The 20,453-nt window shown below is 39.9% G+C and overlaps 1 protein-coding gene across 2 annotated transcripts in view; it reads left to right on the forward strand.

Moving 5' to 3' along the window:
* Nucleotides 1-20,453, forward strand: part of LOC118884388 (phospholipid-transporting ATPase IB) — a 545,038-nt gene that overhangs the window by 371,019 nt on the left and 153,566 nt on the right. For both annotated transcript variants that reach the window (XM_036832038.1, XM_036832037.1), the window contains exon 28: nt 18,094-18,168. In XM_036832038.1, coding sequence (XP_036687933.1) covers nt 18,094-18,168 — 75 coding nt within the window. The remainder of the gene's footprint in view (nt 1-18,093; nt 18,169-20,453) is intronic.

A 20,453-nucleotide genomic window follows, 5' to 3' on the forward strand; every position in this document is an offset into this window, starting at 1 on the left:
TACGTATACTTTACTACACATGATTTAACTTTTAGGTACCTCTGTGACCTTACAAACAAAGAGATCTCTTGAGGACCAAACTGGGAATCCGTATTTTCAGAGAGCTGAGAGCTTTTCAAAAAGTTGAAAGAGATCTAAGAAATTCACATCTCTGGAGGAAGGATTGTGTCCTCCTTAAGAGCTAAACGTGAAAAACACATGTAATATTTTAAAATTTATTGTTCCAGTGAACATTCACATGCCATAATTTAAATGATCCATTTTTGCCAGTGACTTGGCTTGTATATGAAATACTAGCTTAAAATGATTAGACAGGTTAAGACTGCTATTTCAAATTAAAACCTGCATTCTTTTGTCCTCTCAAACTTAATCTGTCCAAGAGAGGTGTTGATTCTTTCTTCTCAAAACCCACTCTTGGCACTTCCCTGGCGGTCCAGTGGTTAAAAATTTTGCCTTCCAATGTAGGGGGTGCAGATTTGATCCCTGGTCGGGCGGGGAGCTAGGATACCATGTGCCTTGTGGCTGAAAAACCAAAACATAAAACACAAGCAATATTGTAAGAAATTCAGTAAAGACTGTAAAAAATGGTCCACATCAAAAAAAAAAAGCTATTTTTAAAAAAACTCAGGGCTTCCTTGGTGGTGCAGTGGTTAAGAATCTGCCTGCCAATGCAGGGGACACGGGTTCGAGCCCTGGTCCGGGAAGATCCCACATGCCGCGGAGCAACTAAGCCCATGTGCCACAACTACTGAGCCTGTGCTCTAGAGAGCCCATGAGCCACAACTACTGAGCCCACGTGCCACAACTACTGAAGCCCGCATGCCTAGAGCCCGTGCTCTGCAACAAGAGAAGCCACTGCAATGAGAACCCCTCGCACCACAACAAAGAGTAGCCCCTGCTCGCTGCAACCAGAGAAAGCCCATGCGCAGCAATGAAGACCCAACGCAGCCAAAATAAACAAACAAAACAAAACCAAAAACTTCCCCTCTCCCGCCCCCCTCCTCCTCCCCCTCCCTCCTCCCCTCGTGGTCCACCCTTGTCAATCCCTCAGCCTCTTAACACCACTCTCCCAATTACTTATTTTATTTTTAATTTTTAAATTAATTTTGGCTGCGTTGGGTCTTCATTGCTGCGCGTGGGCTTTTCTCTAGTTGTGGTGAGCGGGGGCTACTCTTCGTTGGGGTGCTTGGGCTTCTCATTGCGGTGGCTTCTCTTGTTGTGGAGCACAGGCTCTAGGCATGTGGGCTTCAATAGTTGTGGCACGTGGGCTCTAGAGCGCAGGCTCAGTAACTGTGGTGCATGGGCTTAGTTGCTCCACGGCATGTGGGATCTTCCTGGACCAGGGCTCGAACCCGTGTCCCCTGCACTGGCAGGCGGATTCTTAACCACTGCACCACCAGGGAAGTCTCCCCAATTACTTATTAAGCTCCAGTGGAATTGCCCTCTGTTCTGTTACATGAACAGACTAAACTCCCCTTCCTCCTTAACTGGGCTGATCCATCTCCCTTTGAAAGGCTGATGGTTCTCACCTCCAGCTCACAACACCCTGTTTATTTTCTTCACAGCCCTGATGCTCTGATTTGTATGTTTACCTCCCTGTTTCCTGTGTCTCCCACTGGTCCATAATCGCCTTGGAGATAAGGATCTTTCTTTTCCCCTAAATCTCCGGCACCTGGAGGAGAGTCCAGTACATGGTTGGAGCGCCATAAATACGTGTCCAACACATGATCAAACAGTAAGTAGTGAGTTATAGCCAAAAGTCAAACTCCTGGACAGTCTGCAAGAATGAGTCTCTGTGTAGAGCCGTAATTAATGTATTGCCACGGAGCGGACCGTCTACACCGCCTGCTTCCTGGGGAGCCCACTTAGCCTCCACCATTCGAATGCAATAAAGTTGTTTCAGTTCTGTTCGGTTTTGTTTTTCCTTGGGCTTTGAACCCCCAAAATTCATTGTCATAGCAACTTTCCTTCAACTCCGTTGGTCTGTGACCTTCGTTCAGTACTGACTTCTGGGAAAAGCAGTTTGTCTGAATGAGGCTTTTGTGTTGTTTCTGAATTTAGCCGTGCTGCCGATCTCAGTGCTGATGAACTGATACAAGATTCTGTTTCTTTGGATCGCAAGTTAGAAATTACAGAGCGAATGAGAGCCCTGACCCTGCCGGTCCATCCTCGTAGGAGCTACCACCCGTCTCTCATGCCACAGCTGAAGTGGAATCCTTGTTTTGGGTCCCTGGCAACCTTGACTGTCCTTAATAGCATTTGTCACATTCATGGTGACAAAATTAATTGTCCAGCCTGTAGTTGTCCTACCCCAGCCTAAAAAACTCCTTGAGGCCAGAGAACACATCTGTCTTTTTTTTTTTTTTTTTTTCACTCTATCTCTAGTAAACATTCCTTTCCAGTTTAAAATGCTGACATCTGTGATTCATTGATCTGTTTTCCAGCAGCAGTAATATGTGACTTTGCTGTGATACTAAATAAATATCCAGAAAACTCAAATACAGGGACACAGATGGCTCAGTGAGAGGACTCAGGTATTAAGAAAGAGGCAGGCTGCAGGGAGAGTGAGAGAAAGCAGGAGAATCCAGATTGAACCTTCAGTTGCGGAACAGCAGGCAGGTTGCTTGTTTCCTGGGTTGACCCCTTGAATTTTTTAACAGTTACTGACGCGATTATGGTATATTAGTTTATACCCTCAAGTCTTTGATGATCTTTTCCGATTTCTTGGAAATATTAAAGAATAGAATTATCACCATCTTTACATTTTATTTCATCCTTCTGTTTTCAGTTTGCCCTGTAAGTCTGGTTAGAGTTAAGGATCTTAAGGGATGAACTTAATAGTTATACAAAATGTTTGCCTTTTGCCTCACCTAAGAGAAAACAATACCCATAACTGTATTGAAAGACCCTCTCGTCTTAATTAAGAGGCAGCTGTTTTCCTGTTTTTTTCCCTCTTAATTATATAAGCTATGCTGAGTGGGATGTAATAACATGATTTTAAGTAGATAATTAGTGTGTGGAAGGCACTTGGCAATGAAATACACAGCAACATCAGTGGTATAACCTTGGCAGTAGAAAAATATAATCCAAATGTCAATATAGAAATAAAACCAACATCAGGTAGTCAATAATTTGGGAAATAATGTTTCTGGGAAATACAGTCAATTATACTACATTTTCTAATCAAAATAAAACATGTAGTTTACTTAAAACTTAAAAGTCATAGTACCAGGAGGCATAGGATATGTGCGTGTGTGTATTTATACACATGTATACATTGGGAGTTTGTATATATTTACATTCCATTAAAAATGATAATCCTTACTCCTGCTTTTATTTCTCCTCTGATCATAATTCCAAAAGAAAAGCCCTTTCGGATGTTTCTCCTGGAAATTATCTTTCTATCTCCAGTGGACGTGCTTGTGCTGTGTTGGCTTGTCTATTTCACACCTTACCTTTGACCTCCTGTTTTGGTAGGTGAGGAATTCCCTCCCATCCAGCCCTGCCATACCTCCCCTCCTCCCAGGGTAGTTACATCTATCATTTTATTAATGCACGGATCCATGTTAACCGCTTTAAAGTGATGTAAATAATGATTGCTCTAGAGCCAAGAAGTATGTTAGGATTATTTTTCCTTTCTTGCTTAGGTTGCAGTTTTGCCTGTAGTTTCTAAACACCGTTCTTTTTGTCTCTTGCCCTCACTGAATTCTACATACTTTTAATACTCTGCAGAATACTCTCCAGGTACTCCATCCTATCACGTGTTTCCTTGCATCTCCTGCCCACCTTCCTCTCCCATCTGAAGCCCTGTCCTCCAGGCTCCATCCAGATCTCTTGTTCTCAGGACCTTCCTTCTGCTACTGAAATTTGTTTCCTGGACCCTTTGTCATCTTTATTCTCAACTTCTTCACTCGTGTTCCTGATGCACAAATATCAGTAGATTCTTAAGAAGTGTTACATGGGTCGTGTATTTCTGAGACATTGGATAACCAGAAATATCTTTATTCTGTGATGGTGTTTGGTTGGTAGATTGGCTGGATATAAAATCCTAGGCTGAAATTCTTTTCCTCTCAGAATTCTGTGTGTTTTTTAACTTTCTTCTGGTTGGCTGGAGAGAAACTCAATGCAATTCTGATTCCCAATCCTTTGTATTTAGACTCCAGAATATTTTTCTGTCTTCTCTGTACGTTTAATGTTCTGAAATTTGCAAAACGTGGGGAACGGGAGGGATCGTCTTTCCTTTTATGTGCCTTTTCAACCTAAAGACTGGTTTTCTTTAATCTGGGAAATTTTCCTATATATATGTTTTTTTCCTAATATCATCCTCCATTTTCTGCATTTTGTCTTTCTATAGCTTAGTCATATATTGAACCTTCTGGATTTATCTCCCAAGCTGCTTATATTTTCTTTAATATTACTCTGTCTTATTCTTTGCTCTTTTAGAGATTCCTTGTCTTATCTGCTAGCCCCATTATTGAGGGTTTTTTAAAATATTAATGTTTTAATTTCTTTTTAATTTGCAAGTGCTTTCTTTCTTTCTCCCCCTACTTTTAGAGTAACATTCCGATCTTAGTTTATAGATGTAATATCTTCTCATATCTCTTTGAGGATGTGAAATAAAATTTATTTGAAGTTTTCTTTTGTTCCTGTATTTATCTCTATTTTGTCTAGTTTATTTTTTTCTGTTTTTTGAAAGTTCTTTGTAGAAGCTCCAATATGTGGTTTTAGACTTTCTTTGATCAGCTCTTTTATTTCTTATTTACATATTGTAACGTTCATCAAATACTGTAAACATTGAAACACTGAATAAATTAATACATTTCAGATGATCATAAAATTAATGTACGCTCGTAATTTGGCCCTGCAGTGAAAGGTGACAGCATTTTCCATTGTTTATCACATTTATTTTCCTCTCCTGAAAGGATTTCCAAACAAAGTTATGAAAATAACTGAGAACCAACTTCTTAGCAAATCTAGATAATGACAAGCACTATGCCTGTTCCTTCATATCCTATTGTGAAAAAGGGTTTTCTATTGTGCAAGTATAAAGAATGCATCATTATTACTATGTATGTGCATACATCCTTGGATAGCAATCAAGAGGGCTTTCTCTGGAATGAATTCTTGAGTTTTTCCCAGATGTTAATAATTAACTGTGTTATATATAAGATTCAAGTTAAATCGTATATTAGCTTATTTAGTGGAAGTCTAAGATTGACAAGCATCTGTAGCAAGAAAGGCTATTTTGAGAATTTAACTTCCCGTAAAATACATACCAGGCTGTAATTAGTGCCTTCAGCACTTGCTGATACTCTGTCTACATTAATGTTCTAGGCCTTTTAGCAAGACTGAAAAATATTTCTGCTGGTTGTTAAACTGTTATTCTGAAATCATAAATACATACACTTAAACTAGGCAAGTTGCTATATCAATGCCTCAAAATTATTTTAAATTATGTTCTAAATGTTAATAATGCCATAATTAAACAAAAGGTAATAAAACGCCATCAGAGTAGTTTGACTGCTTTGAATTTATTGAGGAAATATTCCTTCTGAAAATAAAAGCTGAGAAAAGGGGGAAGAAAAAGGAAAAAGTGTTCAAGAAGGTTTTGCATGTGAAGCTGTAAGTCTCATTCACCAGCGTCACTCCTCGCTATACTGACAACTTTGTAAGGCCTGGGGCAGATGTGTGGTGTTGACTGAGAGAGGTTATGCTTCTGATGATATTTCCCGTTCTAATTCATTCAGAGATCCTGAGATTAAGCCTACTGAAGCAGCTCTCAATTTGGGGCATTTGAGGAAGCTGCCACTTGTCAGGGCCCCAAACTGATAGTGAGGAACTTTGAACATCACAGCTGGGACAAAGGGCAGGGTAGGCGAGTGCTTTTACAAAGTGTGGCATGATTTCAGCTTCTGTCTCATGTGGTGTTTGCTATGATTGTACAGGCAGGGTTGTTGGACTAACTTGATCTCATCTGTAACCTTTTTCCCCATAGCTCCCTGCCACAACCCCCAGAGCGATGGTTGGTTCTGGACTAGGTTTTGTGCCTTGTTCTGGCCAGTCATGTATAAGTGAAAGCCTCTGAGTAGACTTCCAGAAGTGCCTGGCCCGTGAATAAATATTTACTTAGGGTTAAAATAAATGAGCTATAAACTTTAAGTACCATTTATAAAATGTAATGCACAGTGCCTTTGCTTTGCTTCTGTCTTTGGCCCTTGATCTGTAAATGCTGCTGTCACCCAGAGGCCCGTCCATGGATTTCCTCTTTCTTCCTGACACAGTGTCCCTCACTGGATGACTTCTTCTCCCGTTGATGTGATTACTATCTATTTACTAATATTACAAACATTTTCTTTGTATAGATTCTCCCCTGAGCGTCAGCCTTGCACTGTGAATTTCTCCCTGGAGAGCCCACAGGTACTGCACATTTAACACGCCCCCAAAACAAACTCGTCTTCTACCCTGTCACCTCCAAGCTTCACCTCTGGTTGTGGTCGTTACTAACCCTTAGGGAAATGCAAACCAAAACCACAGTGAAATACCAATTCACAGTCATTAAGATGGCTACTATTTTTTTAAAAAAACACAGAAAATAACAAGTGTTGGTGAGAAGATAGAGAAATTGGAACCTTTGTGCCTTGCTAGTGAGAAAGTAAAATGGTGCAACCACTATGGAAGACAGTATGGAAATTCCTTAAAAAGTTGAACACATGGCATTACCGTATAATCTAGCAATTCCATTGCTGGATATATGCCCGAAAGGATCAAAAGCAAGGACTTGAACAGTTACTTGAACATCAGTGTTCACAGGAACATTATTCACAGTATCCAGAAGGTGGAAGCAACCCAAGTGTCCATCAGCGATTGAATAGATAAGCAAAACGTGGTCTATGCGTACAATGAAATACTATTCAGTCCTCAAAAGGACTGAAATTCTGCTAATTGCTACCACATGGATAAACCTTGAAAACATTATGCTAAGAGGGCTAAGGCAGACACAAAAGGACAAATATTGCATGATTCCATTCATATGAAGTAACTGGAATAGTTAAATTCAGAGAGACAGAAAGCAGAACAGTGGTTACCAGAGGCTAATGGGAGGAGGAAACGGGCAGTTGCTGGTTCTGGGAACCGTTTCAGTTTGGAGCGATGAAAAAGTTCTGGAGATGGACGGTGGCGATGATTTTACAACAGTGTCAGTGTACTTAATGCCACTGAACTGTACACTTAAAAATGGTTCAAATGGTAAATGTTATGTATATTTTACCACAATAAAATAAATAAATCTATACTGAGCGAGTTTTTTCAGATTTGTAGATAACATAGTTTTCAAATTTCTCTAGGGCAATGTGTGCAATGCTGTTCGCAGCCTTGAAGAACAGCTGTCCAGTGTCCTTCAGAGTCTGAAGCCAGCCCTCTCCTCTCACTTCATTTTCCTTGTTCTGGCCACCTGGAAATTCACATCTGCTATGATTACATACAAGTCTTTCCTCTGCCTTTAATATTCCTCTGCCCCCATGAGCTGATGATGGAATCTGACACTTCCAGACCCAGCAAGTACCTACCACCTTTGGGAAAGCTGTGGTGAGTCCTATAGACAGAACCCATTTCCCAAAGAACTTTCCGATACTTCTGATTCATCCCAAACTTGTCCTCAACCAGAGTGAGGTCTTTAAGGGCAAGGACGATGTCTGCTTCACCTTTGTGACTGCTGCACGTAGGACAGAGCATAATTTGAATCAGGGTCTTAGTAAACAGTTCGATAACTGAACTTTTAAAAATACATATGATTTTTCTAATCCTTCTCTGAGAGAGTAGACAGACCTCTCCCCCCACTTTCCAGAACAAGTAAATAAGGAAAAGAAATGTCACACCTCGCCCAGGTTGCAGGCATCAAGTGGCTGATGGGGATGGAGAGACGGTATCAAAAGTCTCTTGCCTTCTTACATCCCTGGTCTTTGGAGCCAGGCATTAAATCTTACCATCCATATGTTCAGAGCATTCCTTTATTGGTTATAAAACACATGTTCTCAGATACTCGCCATAGGTCCTATCCATAAACGGAATGATCTTATACATATTTCTGCTACCCCTTCTGTAATAAACCCCCTGCCACTGTTCCAGTACCAGGAGGTTGGAAACAACTGTGTCATTAATGGACGAGAACAGATCCTAACCAGTGATCCCAGATGAAAAGCTTCATTATTTCATTACTAGCCTCCAGGGCGATTTGGTCTCCTCTAACACTGGAGCACGGGATTTGGGCTGAGAGTCTGAGCCTTGAACTATTAAAAAATGTAAGTAGTCCTTGACACAATTTGGAGCAATTACATTCTATTGTGCCAAGAATTCCTTATTAAAAATCGATTTAATTGTGCGTACTCCATCTGGTCGGTATTATGATCTTTTTTCTTTTTTTTTTTTTTTTTTTGGTATTATGATCTTTTATGGGAAGGAAACACGATTCTGTATTTACCTGATGGTCCATAGGATAAGCATGTCATTTGGTAGCCCTGAAAAATTAAGGAAACATTGAAAGTGTTTACCAGATTTCCCGTTACTAACTTGTGGGACTTTTGAGCTGTAAGATTCAACGTCTTACATCGTTTGGGATTTTAATGGAAAAGAAAATGTTTAAACTGAAGCAAGAAAATTTCTACGTGCACATCACATGCTATATTTATTTGCATGTGATAATTTCTCTTTTATACTTTTGACATTCTAATCCCTTTAAACATAACTTAGATGGTCATGTTAGTATTAATTTGTGTTTTTTTATTCAAAAACTCTGGGTAATGAAAGGTGAGAGGCTTACTTTTGTCTGCTGGGTCGATTTCAACCATATTAGCGAAGAACTGTGTGATTTCAGCTTAAAATACTGCAGGGAAATGTTTTTAAAACCAGAGTGATTGCATTTTGTTATGTGGTGTGTTTTTCAAAGGAGTTTATAGCTTAATCTGAAAAGGAGCCTTAACTTCCTTGCATGGCATTAGAGGCTTAAGACTGAATCATTTTGTTCATAAGTTTTTTTGAACTGCTGACGTGCTTATAGTTGTGAAGTATTTTGTTCCTGTCACAATCTTAAACTGTCAACAGCATGGTTAGTTACCTTAAATATTGATTTGATTCTGAATCGCCTTAACTTCGATGTTTTATTTTTTTTAAAGTCACTGATTCATTATGCAGGGTCTACTCTTACTAACTATAACAGTCTACCAAACACCTATTTGGTAGCAGCTACAATATCTTTAATTGTCTCTGTGCCCTGATTTCCTCATTTGTGAAATGCAGACCATGCCTATTTGTTAGGGTTGCTAGGAGCTTTAAATGAGATACTGTACTCCATTTAGAAGGTTCTGCTCGAAGGTTCTGTGCAGAGTAGGCATTAAATACACATTAGCTTTTATCATCATTATCAAAACTAAAAATGACGGTTCTGTAGTGTGTGGTTTTCTTTCCATTCGTTCATTAAAAATGAAGTTTGGGAAAGGTGTGGGGAGGAATAAATTAGGAGTTTGGGATTAACAGTACTCTATATAAAATAGATAATCAGCAAGGACCTACTCTATAGCACAGGGAACTCTACTCAATATTGTGTAATAACCTATATGGGAAAAACATCTAAGAAAGAATAGATACACGTATATGTATAACTGAATCACTTTGTTGTGTACCTGAAACTAACACAACATTGTAAATCAGCTATACTCCAGTATAAAATAAAAAGTTTTTAAACATGAAGCTTGGCGGGGATTAAGGAAGCTGCCCTGATCACGTAGCAATTCAGTGAATGGAATTGATATAACCTCTGGCTACATGCATCTCACAGATGGTGGGGTAGACAGGTAACAAGGCAACAGAAAGTGCCGGAGAGAAATGAACACGGTGGAGTGACAGAGTAACAAGGGCTTCTCCTCTACATAATTCTTGAAAGGAGTGCTTATTTGTTGTATGGTAGCAGTGTATAAAGGAAAAGTAACTTCCTCTCAGCTGCCTTTATTTCTGCACTAGTAGTCAATAGCTTCCATGCTTTTCTTTGCATTCATAAAAATACGTAAACATGAGGCATTTTTGTTGTGGTTTTACAAGAAATGGATTCTATACGCATTACTCTGTAACTTTCTTTCTTGTGTTGGTTTGCCTTGAAAAAATCCCCAGAAGTTTTGTAAGTATGTGGTGTCTGCTGCTAGCATTGGGCCTGTCCAGGACTGACCCATAAAGAAAAACTCTCCAAAGATTTCAGAGACGAAGCCCAGCCTGTTTATTACCATAGTCTTCATTTAACTCTGGCCACTCAATCCCATATTTATTGGGCAAAAGATACTGGAGGGGAAGTTCCTAGGGTATCTTGCTACTACTGTTATTTTTGTGCTGTTATTATTTTTTTGTGTGTGTGTTATTATTTTTTTATTTCTGATAATCCTTACCCTATAATAGCATCCCTGATTTTTTTTCCCTTAATTTCCTGTCTACCTGCCTAATGACTTACCTATTCATTTTGCCTTTTCTTTTGTCAATCTCATACTGTTTCTTTGGCATACATTCCTTCATTTACATACGTATAGATTTTACATTTTAAAAGACAGGATTGCTGCATTTATCCCCTAATAAAGAACTTTAAGGGATTTTCCCCTATGCTTTTTGTTTTGTTTTGTTTCCCCCTGTTAACAGTACTGCAAAACAAGATATGTTTTTATATACAGGTGCCTTTTATTTATGAGAAATGAACTTCTAAAAATAGAATTTCTAGATGAAGTGTATGCTTCTTTTTTATCCTAATGCATACTGCCAGATCGAATTCCAAAAAGATTATAGCCCTTTGACTTTTAAACAGATATCTTTAATCAGCTCAGACCTGACTGCATATCAGTAGATCATGATGTTGCTGCCACTTTAGTGAGAAACCGTATGGCTAATTTATTTAATTACTCTCTGTAGGGTACTTTTCCACTTCAGTCCTCTACCGTGGGTCTTGGAAGAGCGGAGTAAATTGAGGAACAGTTCCCCCCATTCCCGGATGAAGCAATCATCCAAGTATGTGGCTGGGAGCTGAGAATCTGAACAGCGGCAGGTCCAGCTGCCAAGGTGGTACAGTGGCGGCTGGGACCCGTAGACAGGAGTCTGTGCAATTAGCCAGGACGGTTACTGCATTTTTGGCAGTGGAGCAGCAGTTAAAGCAAAGAAGGATCTTTTTCCAAGAAGGAAAAACCATTTAATAAGTTTGGGTCAGTTCGCTCATAACAGCGCTACATTTGAGCAGGAGAAACCCCAGGAGCTTGGCAAACCATCACTACTAGCCAGTCTTCCTCCCAGCTCAAAAGTCTGAGGCCGTCCAGGCAGAACCTGGCTCTCTGCTTTGACTGTATCCATTTAACAGCATTCCTAGTTAACAGAGTGAAAGCAGAGGAATCTTTGCCCCCTTAGTCTAGAAGAGTAAGATTTAGTGGCTGTAGAAGCCGTGGTCCAAGTAACTGCACAGCAGAGGGGGCGGGCAGTCTGTCTGTATTGCGGGCTGTGTGCTTTGGCGTGCAGCTTGAAACCGTGGTCCTCCAAAAATGACATTGATGTTTACGAATGGCGCAGTGCTTTCTTTTTTTGTAGATGAATCAACATTTGTATATGACTAACCAGTGTGAAAGTCTGATTTTATAGTGTGTCAGGGAGCCATCGTGTACCTGTCCTGTGAATAAATAAAGTAAAAACTCAGTACGTTTACATAAATATTTTAAAATACAGTGTGTTCTCCTACTTTTTCCATTTCACCTAGGGAAATCTTGCCAAAATAAAATCAAGTTTGAGTGTTTACAGTGTAAGAGAAAACCAGCTCATGGATTTTGAAATTAGGAGATGAATTGTGTTTGTTTTGTTTATTTAGGTTTTAATTTTTTCTCTCCCAAATAAATCTTTCCAATGAAATAAACAGGTCTGATCATCTAATGATGGATTATTTGAATGAAGATTGAAATTGAATTGGAAATGTTGAAAATGAGCTGCTTTATACTTTTCAAAAAGCTACGGCACCTGTAACTGATAAAAATTAGGACAAACATATCAAAAATCTTTGAACACGTGGCCCAGCCAGTGCCAACTTGGACAGAATCAGAACACTGGCTACTTAGAGGAAATATCTCAACATTCAACTAATCGAGGATGTTAATCTGAAGTAAAGATTGAAAATTGTGACATGGTTAGGATTGCTCAGAGCAAAGGTTAATGCTGAGAAAGAGAAGCTTGACTTCTTAGGGTCTTTTCCCCTTACTGTGTATTTTCAACAACTAGAATGTCATAGTTATATGAAATTCACTCTCAGTCTTTAAAGTGATTTCTCATTAATAATTTATCAAGATATGTTTCTGGTTTAGGGATCTAATTTTGTCAAGTTCTGCATTCACATGCATTGCTACCACGGCCTCTAAAGAGTAAGGCCTGTGGTTCTATGTATGAGGCGTCAAGCTAGAGAGTAGTTACTCAAAAAGAAGCGAACGTTTCTGAATCCTCACCGACTACACACAGATTTAATCATGGCTTCCTGCAGTCTGTCCCATGGCGTTATTTTGCTTATGACAAACAGGTTACAGCATTATTTCGAAGTTTTATCAGGTTGACCTAATGAACCTATTTCTTTCATCCAGGGTTTCTCAATAGTGGCACTCTTGACATCTTGGACTAAATAATTCTTTGCTGTAGGAAACTCTCCCGGGCATTGTAGGATATTTAGCAGAATCTTTGGCCTCTACCCTCTGGATGCCAACAGCACCCTCAAAACAGTTTCCAGACATTGTCAAGTGTCTCAAAGGCAAAATCAACCCTAGTTGAGAATAACTGCTCGAAACAGTTATCTAAATAAAACATGAACGTGTTTAAAAAGTTCAAAATAGTACGAGAGGTATGAGTGAGTCTCCATACTACCACCTAGAGAACACTTCTGCTACCTCAAGATAATGAACATGAACAGTTTCTTATGGGTCTTCCAGAAAGTCGCCATGCATATGAGAGTGTATACACCTGCTCTGCATAATCATGACCACTCAACATATACCTTGATATTTTTCATGTAATAATATATCAGTGAGAGTTTTGTAATTACCACGCTCACAGACCTATATTGCTCTTTTTAATGTCTGCATAGTATTTCATTGCTATGGATGGATTATATCCATTTAACTAGCTACCAATATACGTGCAGGTTCTAATTTCTTATCCTTCCAAATAATGCCATGGTAACATGCTTGTATTTTTATGTTGAATACTGTGTGATTATAGCTATAAGATACAGAGTATGTTCCTAAAAGTGGAATTGCTGGGTCAAAGGAAAGATATATTAAACATATTTGTGGACAATGCTATATTACCATCTGGGTATAAGGGTAGCTATTTTCTCAGGTCATCAAGCTTTTAAATCTTTGCCCATTTGTTGGGTAAAAAATGATATCCCTTTGTGTGTATGTTTCATAAAAAGTGAGATTTCCTACATTTATAAGTGGTTTTGTGTCTTGTGATCACACTGCCTGTATATTCTTTGCCTGTTTTCCTAACAGCTTGTTGGGCATTTTCTTTCTCATTTGTAGGAACTCTTTATATAGTAAGGAAATTAGATCTTCACAGATGTTACAAATATATGTGTACTGTTTATTCATCTTCTTTCAACTTTATTAACATTTTTTGCTATATAAATGAATTGTTTCAAATTTATTCCTCTTTTTGTTTGATTTCTGAGCTTGTCATACAGAGAGTCAGTTTCACATACAAAAAATAACTTTTTTTTCCTGTTTTCTCCTAATGCTTTGAGTTGTTTTTTTATGGTTAAGTGTTCAAGCCATGTGTGATTAGTTTGAGTATATGGAGTGAGACCACAATACTATACAGGTATAACTTTTCCTATATAGAATGGTAATTTATTATATGTTAAAGGGCATTTCAACAGAGTGAGATAAAGGTGGTTTATTAACCGAATGCTGTTGACATAATTGCCTCATATTTGGGTACAGAATAATGAAGCTGGATCCATACTTGGTGCTTGCAGGGAACCAGTGGAGGGCCATTGCAGCTCCATGAGGAAAAGCAGTGACCTCAGAATGGCAGGCGAGGGCCTTGTCCACTGTAGGGCTTTGTAAGTTAGGGTCGTGAATTCAATCTTATTCGAATAGTGTTTCTTTTTCACATTTCTCTTGTACTTAGCATATATTTGGGGGTTTATATTTTTATCCATTCAGCATTTTTAAATGTATTATTAATATAACAGACATATTTGGTATTACTTTTGTCATCATATTTTATGTTATGTTTTCAGCTCTTGATGTTTCTTTGGTTTCTACCTTTTGCTGAAATTCTCATCATGCTTTATTTCCCTAAGGACTTGTGAACATTCACTGCTGACTTCTGGTGTTGTCTACTGTGCCCGAGAAACATGAAGCCAACTTGACTTTTCCCCTCGTAGGCTAATTGCTTTTTCTGCCTGAATATATTAAAGAACTGATCCTATAAAATTTTAAAACTCATTAATTCATATATCAGGGCTTGCGTGGCTGTTGATCTTTTTGTGGCCGTTATTTTGTTTCCTGGGGACAAAAGGTGTCTTCTCTATTTATTGGCTGATTAAGGTTTTAGAATATTTCAGGAATTTTTCTTCTATTATATCTTCGAACATTTGTTTCTATTCTTTTTTTTTTATACCTTTTTAAAAATAAATTTATTTCTTTTATTTATTTATTTTTGGTTGCGTTGGGTCTTTGCTGCTGCGTGCGGGCTTTCTCTAGTTGCAGCGAGCGGGGGCCTCTCACCATGGTGGCCTCTCCCGTTGCAGAGCACGGTCTGTAGGTGTGCGGGCTCAGTAGTTGTGGCTCACGGACTCCAGAGCGCAGGCTCAGCAGCTGTGGCGCATGGGCTTAGCTGCTCTGTGGCATGTGGGGTCCTCCCGGACCAGGGCTTGAACCTGTGTCCCCTGCATTCGCAGGGGGACTCCCAACCACTGTGCCACCAGGGAAGCCCTCTCCTTTGTTTTTTTTAAGGTACACCTTTTGGGGTTTTTGTTGTTGTTGTCATCTTTGGAAGGCAGTCAGTTTCTCTTAAATTCAATGTTAACTTTTGTCCATTGCTCAGTTTTCTCGAGCCTGCCCTACTCTACCCTGACTGGTTTCAGCAGTGTCCATTCTGGGTTTTATTTCCATGGCCTTTATCTGTCACATCGACCTTTCCTTATTTGTCTCCTTCTTTGATATCTTACACATCTTATTTTAGCTCTTGTTTCAATGAAAGGCCACATATTCTTTAGCTCTTTTCGCCTTGTCAGGAGCATTCAAAATATTTTTCTGTGCTTTGACCTGGTTCTTTCTGTGGAGATTGTTTCATATTATTATCATTTATTTATATGTCATATTCTTTTGTTTATATTTTTTCTTTGTTATTTTTTGATGATGTCTGGGGGAGGGGGCTTCACAGTCTTTTCAGAACACTTTCTCATCAGTGTCTGTCTCTTCCGCACTGGTCACCTGTCACTTTGTAGTAATGACCACCTCCCTCGCCACTATTTCTTCTCCTCAGGTGAGTCGGAGGCCTCTATGCCTCACAGGGAATTTCTGTGCTGATTTACCTGATTGGTATCTGATTGCTCTTTGCTCCTTCCCGTGCCCTGCCATTCTCCTCAGTCACTTCTGGGGGGAAAAGGCATTTGTGTGCACATTGCCCTTGAACTGCAGTTTGCCTGCTGTGTTGAATTGGACCAGGGACCTCAGCCATGACTCATGCCTATCTCACCCTCTAAATAAGAGCTGATTAAGCTCTTTCTTGGGTTGTTCCACCTCTTTGTTGGAAACCTTTTCACTCTGAAGGTTTTGTCTGCTATTGACATTCTCCCTTGATTTGATCCTACGTCATCATATTTATCAGCTTCTATTCTGTGTCATTTGTAGTTTTAATTAAGGCTATCTCATAATTTCATTGACAATAACTTTTCTATTTTCAATTGTTTTGCTGCTTTCTACTGGTATTAGGGAGGGGAGGACAGTAAAAATAGTACTACTCTACCTTCAGCAAAAGGCACTGCATTAACTGAATTAAGCAATAAAATAGTTGTGTTCACTAGATATTTATCAACGTTCTCTCTATTGTTTGAATAGGAGAATAGAAAAGTATAACACAATCTTGGGAAAATTAGGTTAAGACCCTTGAAGTACTTTATAAATATGCTTGAATCAGGTGTGGATCTGCTCACTCATTGCACTAAAAGTTTGGTTGGAGTACTGATTGCCGAGACCTCATGGGATAGGGAGGCCGTGCAAATAAAATTGTTGTTTTAGGGATGGCTAATATTTGGATAGGTGTGGTAACAGTATTCTGAGTGCAGAGCAGAGCACAAACTTCTGATTCTTAGGTCTCCACCAATATTTCTTCACTGAGAATAGCCAGGCCTCACGGGGACCTCTGGGGAGGTAGTTGAAATAAAGAGTAAATAGGAGTGAGGAAGGGGTTTTGAAGGTCAGCAAGCTTATCTTAGATTTCGGAGGGATCCCTGGTAGTCCTCTGAATGAGGGAATGAGATGATGAAAGCTGTGCTAAGAAAACTCTATCTGGCAGTTGAATTGAGGTATTTTGTTCGATCCCACTGGGACATGGTGAGTGAGTCCCTGTTTGTACCAAGCACCCTACTGGGTACAGTTGTGCAAATTTGGGAACAATTCCTGGCTCAGGAAACTTAGTCTGAGGGAGTCAAGAAACTGACTTAGAAAAATCTGACTTTAGTAAAATGTCAGTAGCAGAGTTGATCTCAACCCAGATTATTATGGGGTGGCTATTCCGTGTTGCCGGAGTCCTTCCACTGTAGTAATGGATTCAGTCTGTCATGATATTACACCACTAAGGTGGATTCTGTGATTAGCATGGGGTACATTAAAGTCTACCCCACATCACCGGGATCCTACTGTATCATATAAATTCAGCTGAATTTTAAACAGCGGCATTTTGTATCCCGTATTTCTGTATTTGCTTTTTTCTAAATCAGGTTTCCATCCAGCCTCCTTATGGCTCGCCCATCTTCTGCTTCACTCTCACCACCTCCATATCTTCTCCTAATTATACCTGGTAATGGTTCCTTCTCTAAGATAATTTTTTTTCTTTCTTCTTTTATAAATTTATTTATTTTATTTATTTATTTTTGGCTGTGTTGGGACTTCGTTGCTGCACGCGGGCTTTCTGTAGTTGTGGTGCGTGGGCTTCTCATTGCATTGGCTTCTCTTGTTGCGGAGCACAGGCTCTAGGCGCGCGGGCTTCAGTAGCTGTGGCACACGGGCTCAGTAGTTGTGGCACACGGGCTTAGTTGCTCCGCGGCATGTGGGATCTTCCCGGACCAGGGCTCGAACCCGTGTCCCCTGCATTGGCAGCAGATTCTTAACCACTGCACCACCAGGGAAGTCCCAATAATTTTTTTTTTTTGTCGTTCATGTCCCTGGCACTTTGCTCTGCACTTGTTTTTATGTCAGTCTTGCCTAATCAATTAGAATTATGGTCTACTTGAAGATATAATCTGTACTTAATTTATTTATACATCCCATGTTACTCCAAAAGATGATTTGAGCATGTTTCTTTCCTATTATTGTGTGTTGCCCTTTGCTGAGGTGGTGGACATTTGATCAAGGAGGGTCAGTATTTTATGAGCTAAGAACACACATGACCAACAGAGGAGTTTCTGTGTTTTTTTATTTATTTTTATCTATTTGAAAGTCCTACAAAGATAAATCATATTTATCGAGTCAACTTTATAGGAAAAAGAACATGAAGTTGAGACCCTTCCAGGATTGAGAAAGTGTTGACACAAAACATATTAGATGTAAATTAAACATATATTGCTTTTCTGTAAATATGTACATGCTACCTCTTAAAATCGATGTACACCTTAAGTGTAAATTTTCCTTAAAATATTGGTATTTGTGATATTGGGAATCTGTATTTTATGAAAGAGCAACGGCTGCGGTCCTCTGGCTCTTTATCTCTCGGCAGCTGTGTCCAGCTGGTGGTCCACATTCCCCACTACTCCTTCAGTGAATGGAAACATTTAGGTCAATATTGATATAAAACTTCATGAACTTTTTTCTCTTTCAGCTTTGGTTCGCCTTTGTTAATGGATTTTCTGGGCAGATTTTATTTGAACGTTGGTGCATCGGCTTGTACAACGTGGTAAGCCTTCTCCATTTCTCTCTGATGGCATGCAGAGCTGCACTGTTTGTGTCTGGGAAGTGTATCTACGTCCCTCATCTGCATCCATGGCAGGCAGCACAAATACATCTTTAGGGCCTTTGTTGCTGCCACACATCCTGCAGAAGCCCAAACTCTCCACACATGGTTTCAATCATAGCAGATCATTCTTGAATAACCCCATGAAATTATTAACCCATATATCTTGAAAATAGACCCTTGTTACCTCCTGACTAAATGCCTGGGCAACATTTCCATGTTTTTAGCTCAAGAAAAAAATTTCTGAACTACGTCTAAACTCATTCCACTCCATAATTTTATTTCTGAATTCTTAAACATATGTGAATATACAGTATGTAACCTGGTGACCTTTTTGTCCTTCTTAAAAGCGTATCTGCCCTTGTGGAAGAATGTTTTCTCCCACAGTTAGTGCTAAAATAATGAATTCTGACTTCCAGCTCCCATGGCGAATGGTAATCAGCTTATTTGGTATTTTTCGTGATTTTAGAGTTCTGTTTTCATTACTTGACTGTAATGAATTCAAAAGCTAGAAATAAATATAAACTATAGACTAAAATGACTATGTAGCTACTTAGTCTTTTGTTTTACTGGCAAGGGGGTGTAGCTTGGTGCTGTAGAGACCCGAGTATGCCACATTTCTTGAGTTGCACTTTCACCACTGTTTTGGACCCTAACTCTGACATTCTCTGCCCTGGGGGAGTTTATACTCTGAAGCAGCCATCATAGGTAGGCATAGATGGAAGTTACCAGACATACAATAAAATAAATCGTGGTGCTGTAAATATTTACAATTGGTATATACATTCGTGGCTGGATATTCAAATCGTCCATCTACTCAGACTCCGCCCCCCCCCCGACACACCCTTTTTTAGTAGCTGCTCTGCTAGGTGTTTTGTATAAAATGCTGCATACAACACGTTGCTTCAGCCCTGTATAGCTCGACAGGTTAAGAGGGTCACGTGTAGACTAAGATGCTGCCGAACCAAGTTCAGATCTCGGGTTTAGACAGCATTCATAAGATGGTAACTGTGTTACTCACTACGAAGTACACTAGTACATTTGTTGCTAATAATTATGCCCCAAAAGACAAAACTGACAGGTGATGAGAGCAGGGCTGAATTGATGGCCGTTTACCACCTCTGCTTGAAAAGCTACTCGGACCCCCTACCACATGGAAAGGGGCTCCAGGGCCTCCCCCTGGACAGATGGTTAACTTTGCAGGACTTAAAAGTGTTTTGAGTAGGTTAAAATTATGTGACCGTTTAGGGGGAAATATATTGACTGCTCCACAGTGATTTAGTGTTGGAAAAGGCCAACCCAGACCCACATACGTACTTGTAATTAGAAGGCTGAGACCTAGGAGGCTATGTTTAGCGCTAAGGACTGAAATCCATGTCACTGGTTACACAATGAATGGATTTTAGCCCCCTTTTCATGCTCAGGCAGGAGTGCTAGGTTCTTTCCTTAGCACTCTGCAGTCTTGGGCAGTTCAGATTCATCCAACAAACTCACATTGAGTGGCTATTACACATCAGATGCCGACAGGCTGTAGGATGATGTTGGTCAAAATATGGTCCCCAGACCACTTGCAGGAGAAGCACCAGGATTTCTTTGAAGGTGCAGATTCCCGAGCACCATCCTGACTTAACAAAGAGTTTCTCAGAGGTACTGAGAAGCAAAACAAAAATTTTAATAAAACTCTCTAGCAGTGGCTACCCACATTAAAGTTTAAGACCCACGATGACCTCTGATCCTTAGGGTTGGGGATATGTTTTATACCCTTTGTGTTCTCCAGATGAGAGAGAATATCGCAGCAGAGAAGTGAATTCCCAGGTGAAATGGCTCTGTGACCACGGGGGCATGGTACCAGTGTGGGAGACGGTCACCAGGGAGTGGTGGCAGAGTTGGGACAGTCAAATCCAGTGGTGTCAGAGGGTCATTGGCCTCCACAGTCAATCAGTGGAAGGACCAAAGCTTTTGAGGACTTGGAAGTCTGCCCCCGTAGCAATTGTCTTGGTAACTTTTGTTTGAAATAAATAGAAACTTAGAGAAGAGTTGCAAAAAAGAGTACGAAGAACGGTATACCCAGACTCATCAATTATTGGCCTCTTGCCTACCATTTGTGTCTCTCTCAAGACACGCACACATGTGCGTACGTAGGCTCGCGTGCACATACACTCCAACACGTATATTTCTGAGCCAATTGGGAGTCAGTTAAGACATCATGCCCCTACTGTTCATCCTTT

The sequence above is a fragment of the Balaenoptera musculus genome, chromosome 18 (assembly GCF_009873245.2).
Source record: "Balaenoptera musculus isolate JJ_BM4_2016_0621 chromosome 18, mBalMus1.pri.v3, whole genome shotgun sequence".
In the NCBI taxonomy this organism is placed as follows: Eukaryota; Metazoa; Chordata; class Mammalia; order Artiodactyla; family Balaenopteridae; genus Balaenoptera; species Balaenoptera musculus.